This window comes from Micropterus dolomieu, linkage group LG11 (assembly GCF_021292245.1).
Source record: "Micropterus dolomieu isolate WLL.071019.BEF.003 ecotype Adirondacks linkage group LG11, ASM2129224v1, whole genome shotgun sequence".
Taxonomy (NCBI): Eukaryota; Metazoa; Chordata; class Actinopteri; order Centrarchiformes; family Centrarchidae; genus Micropterus; species Micropterus dolomieu.
The window spans coordinates 28796968-28801073 of NC_060160.1; the positions used below are offsets into that span (position 1 = coordinate 28796968).

Here is a 4106-nt window from a genome sequence, read left to right on the forward strand (position 1 = left end):
GGGGGGGGGGGGAGAGGGAGAGGTAGGATACAAGAGGACATGGACCCTGAGAGCCAGCAGAGGATTCAGAGTTTGCAGGATCAGCGTGATGCGGACATGCAGGCTAGAATCCAGGCGTTGGACCCTCAGCAAAGGGATGCACTCCTCCAGAGGGTCATGACAAGACTCCCTGGCTTTATGTTTGATGTGTTGGCCTTGCTGGAGGATTCTCAACAGCCGAGAGTCCCTGATGGAAGTGTTCTCCAGTGGTGCACCTGTTCAAACTGCAGGGAAATGAACACTGACCTTGAGAGACTCTGCTGCAGGCAAACGCCAGAGACCTGCGTCAGTAACATGGTCCATATGCGCCTGTATATACTGGACGAAGGGGTGTTACAGTTGGCTCAGGCAGCCTGGAATGACATATTTGCTATTGAAGATAACTAGGAGCCAGGGGTAGAGCAAAGGCAAAATAGACACTCAGCCTATCGCCAGTTTGTGCTCTGGCATCACGGTCGCCTTGGGGTGGGCAACAGAGTCGTCATCCCGAGCTGCTGTGTGTGGCGAATCAGAGACACTTTTCCAGACCCAAGGACACAGTATATGGGTTTCAGGGTTCGCTGAATCATGTAGACAATAATAATAGTTAGAATTTTGCTGTAAATAGTTTTTTATATTTATCCTTTTCACTGGTTTGAAAATAAATACAGATGTTTTAGAAAAACAGGACAAACTTTTATTTTCACACCTTTGTGTGGTATGTACACACACACACACACCATTAACTTTGGAGAACACATTCACATTCACCACGAGTCACATGTGCCCCAACTAGCTCTGCTGTAGGGGATAGCTGTACCGGAGCCAGAAGGCCTAAGCGCTTGGGATCATCTGGCCTGAGGGTCTGTTTCCTAGGAAGACCACCTCCCCTTTGCAGCCTCTTTGCAACGATGGCCCTCTGCAGGTCTGGTATGTAGGAGTAATCCTTTTTCACCTTCAATGTGTCGACACTCCAGAATTTTGAACGCTTGTTGTAGTATCGTCTGTAACTAGAAAGAATGTACCAATTGTAGACCAGTCTTGATTTACAACTGTCATAAATACACTATAAGATTCCAAAAGGGAATAGCTCAGCAGATGCTAAAAACTTACATCTTATTTCATCTCTATTTCTTGAAGGGAGCCGGCGATTGTGACAGTTGTAGTCTATTGCTGCAAGTACTGTCCGCGTGCAATACACTGCTGCGTTGTAGGAATACCGCTTCCCTGCATACATGAGTATGTGATTTTGGAAGTTTTCCATATCTGATGTAGTCCTGCAGTGTGGGAGAACAAACAAACTTTTGCTTTGATAGTAACTAACATGCTACTAAACATACTGATCTGCAAAGAACATGTTTTATTTAACAAGTTATTGAGATAGACTACAGTAGCACACTGGATAATTTCTTTAGACACTGGTATTAGTTTACACTAAAGGTAATTACATACCTGAAGTTGATGAACTTCTTAACATTCTTCAACCAACGCTTTTCCTGGACGATGGCTACTAATGCTTGGTGAGCTGCTGAACCTGTAATTACACATCATCATATTGTGAGAAGGACAAAAGTCCATTCAAAGCAACACGCACTCCTAATGAAAATAAATTAGAATTACCTTGTTCTATCCACGTTTTATCCTGAGTACCATCGCCAAGTGGTTCATGCTCACACGATACAGTAGCCCAGGTGTGCTGGTTGCGAACGTGGTTTATAACAGCATGCCCTGCAGAAATAGAAACGTGAAATAGAAACGTAATCTCTCTTTCCTTTTGTACACACAGCAAAACAACGGTTTTGTTTATAGCATCGATTCACTTCACAAAAACATACCTTAAATTCCTCTACAGAAGATGCTTGTTTAGCACAATACCAGAAATGGTTTACAATGTCCCTGATCCCTGATCTGTTAAAGAATGTAGTTGTTAGTGAGAGTGGGACGCCACGACTGTGCCACACCTACCCCAGCAACAGGCAGGCAAGAACCCCAGTAGCCAATAGGGGTGGGAGAAAGAAAAAAAAAAGATATATAAATAAATAAAGATTCCCAGATGCACCACGATGCGAACGCGGAAGACCCTGACCCAACCAACAGATGCCCCCCCAAAAAAAACAACAAACAAATAAAAACGACCATCCAAATGCCAGTTGACAATGCAATGCCAACGGAACCCGCGGAAGAGCAGCGCCCGGACCGACCGCGGACACAACATAGACCAGTGCTCCCCCTCACCCAGCACCCCACCGCCGCGCAGCGAACAACCAAAACGCCCAAATGCCACGATATCATCAACATCAATGCACAAGTGACGAGCCTAACGCGCGCACTGCGCGAGCACAGCGACACCCAATGCCCGGCATCCCCCTGCAAATCCCGCACGCTAGATCGGGCAAACGAGATAGAGCGAGTGGCAGAACACGACAGCGAAAACCAGCGGAGAGAAACACCAGCAGCAAGTCCCAGCCCGGCAGCAAACGCAGGTCACTGTGCACCCGCCAATAAACACTCCTTCTCCATAATCACAGAGTTCCTGTTTGTTTCCCGCTTATCCAGAGAGACAGTGTGCACAATGTCTCTAGATTCCTGCTCAATGGTTGTGTAAGTGCAATACTGTGCACAGTGGCCTACAGAATATTGAGCATAGTGGTCAATATGTCAACTGTGCAAATCATAATCTTTCTCTATCTCTCTCTTCCTCACACACACACACACACACACACACACACACACTTACCTGGAGAATCCATTCTGCCATCACCTAATGAAAAGACAAGGAAAGATCACAACCAAACATTACAAAAGATATCACAACATTGATCTTGATAAGTATTAGCAAACCACAGACATGTCGATATAATCATAGGTGACAAAGGTCTCAAAGCAATGTCTTACCAAGAACAACCACCTTGTCCTTTGCACGCAAACGGGTCAGAACGTCGGCTCGGATTTTCTGCCAGAACTCATCAATTGGTTCGATGCAGTAGGTATCCTGGATTTTGAAAAAGGTAGACTCTGCCACCATCCCCAGTTGCATGAAGTTGAAGAGAAATGCCACTTTCCTGTAGTTGTTCCCGGATAACAGGAAATTTGTGGATAGCATGAATTCCTCCCCCTTGCATTCCATACTTCAAAAGGGGCTGTGAATTCCATTTCCAGAGCACGCGTCCAAAGGGGCATAGCTACAATCAGTAGTAAGCAGCTTCAGGTTGTCAAGGTAGGCGATGCAGGCCTTCTTTCCAACCAGGTCATCTTCATTTTTAACTTTCAAATGGTCTGGCACATCGGTCATCTGATCGTCGGTGGGGCTGGGAACAGCTATATCAAGCACGGTCTCGTCCATGGATATTTCTGGACCCAACTCTGCATAAAAAGGCAAAATATGAACAGGTCTTAGATTTTTTAATAGTGGAAACTAACTACTACTACAAGTACAACCCTGCAATATACTGATGCATGCATGAAATGAAGCTAATGAATATAACATACCGTAGTTGAAGAAAAGTATTATACTCCTCATCAGAGCTGTCCCCATCCTCACAGAATCTTTGGTCTGTCCAGTTCTCATCCATTTCAATACTGTACATAAACACACATAAGCATAAGTGTGAAAGACATATCAATAACACAAAATGAAAACTGAGTCATTTGACAGACTTACATGCTGTTCCTTGGGTCATTTGCTGCATCCTTATCTGGAGAGTCATGCTGCTTTTCTACCTCTACAAGATCCAGAGATTGCATGCTGCAGATGGAGTAAAATAGAGGTAGACAATAATAGTATAGATAAGAAGACATAGTGGGAAAAAGTAAATGTGCATTCAGTCCACATTAGTTCAAGCAAAAAACATTCATTCACTGTCTCAGATAAACTAATAAGGCACAGAGCACAAACAGTGTTTCACCGTTGTTGGTGGCAGGCATCACTCGCCTACAGTACTCAACACTCCTCAAACTATTCCATTACAGTCATGTGCAATTTGTCTGTGCCAGCAACAAATTGCATGGGCCAGTAGGTGAATGGCACAATAAGCAATTCAGTTCTGTCAGAATCGGGTCTGCACAAGTGGTACTTCACACATTTATTC

The 4106-nt window shown here is 44.6% G+C and overlaps 1 protein-coding gene across 1 annotated transcript; it reads right to left on the reverse strand.

Moving 5' to 3' along the window:
* Positions 1–797: 797 nt before the first annotated feature.
* LOC123979492 lies at positions 798–3145 on the reverse strand. Its single transcript, XM_046063424.1, has 6 exons — positions 2914–3145; positions 2756–2779; positions 1639–1746; positions 1471–1552; positions 1132–1295; positions 798–1028 (listed from the first exon to the last, which is right to left on the reverse strand). The coding sequence occupies exons 1-6, from the start codon at positions 3143–3145 to the stop codon at positions 976–978; spliced, it is 663 nt and encodes a 220-aa protein (XP_045919380.1). The 3' UTR covers positions 798–975.
* Between the last annotated feature and the right edge of the window lie 961 nt (positions 3146–4106).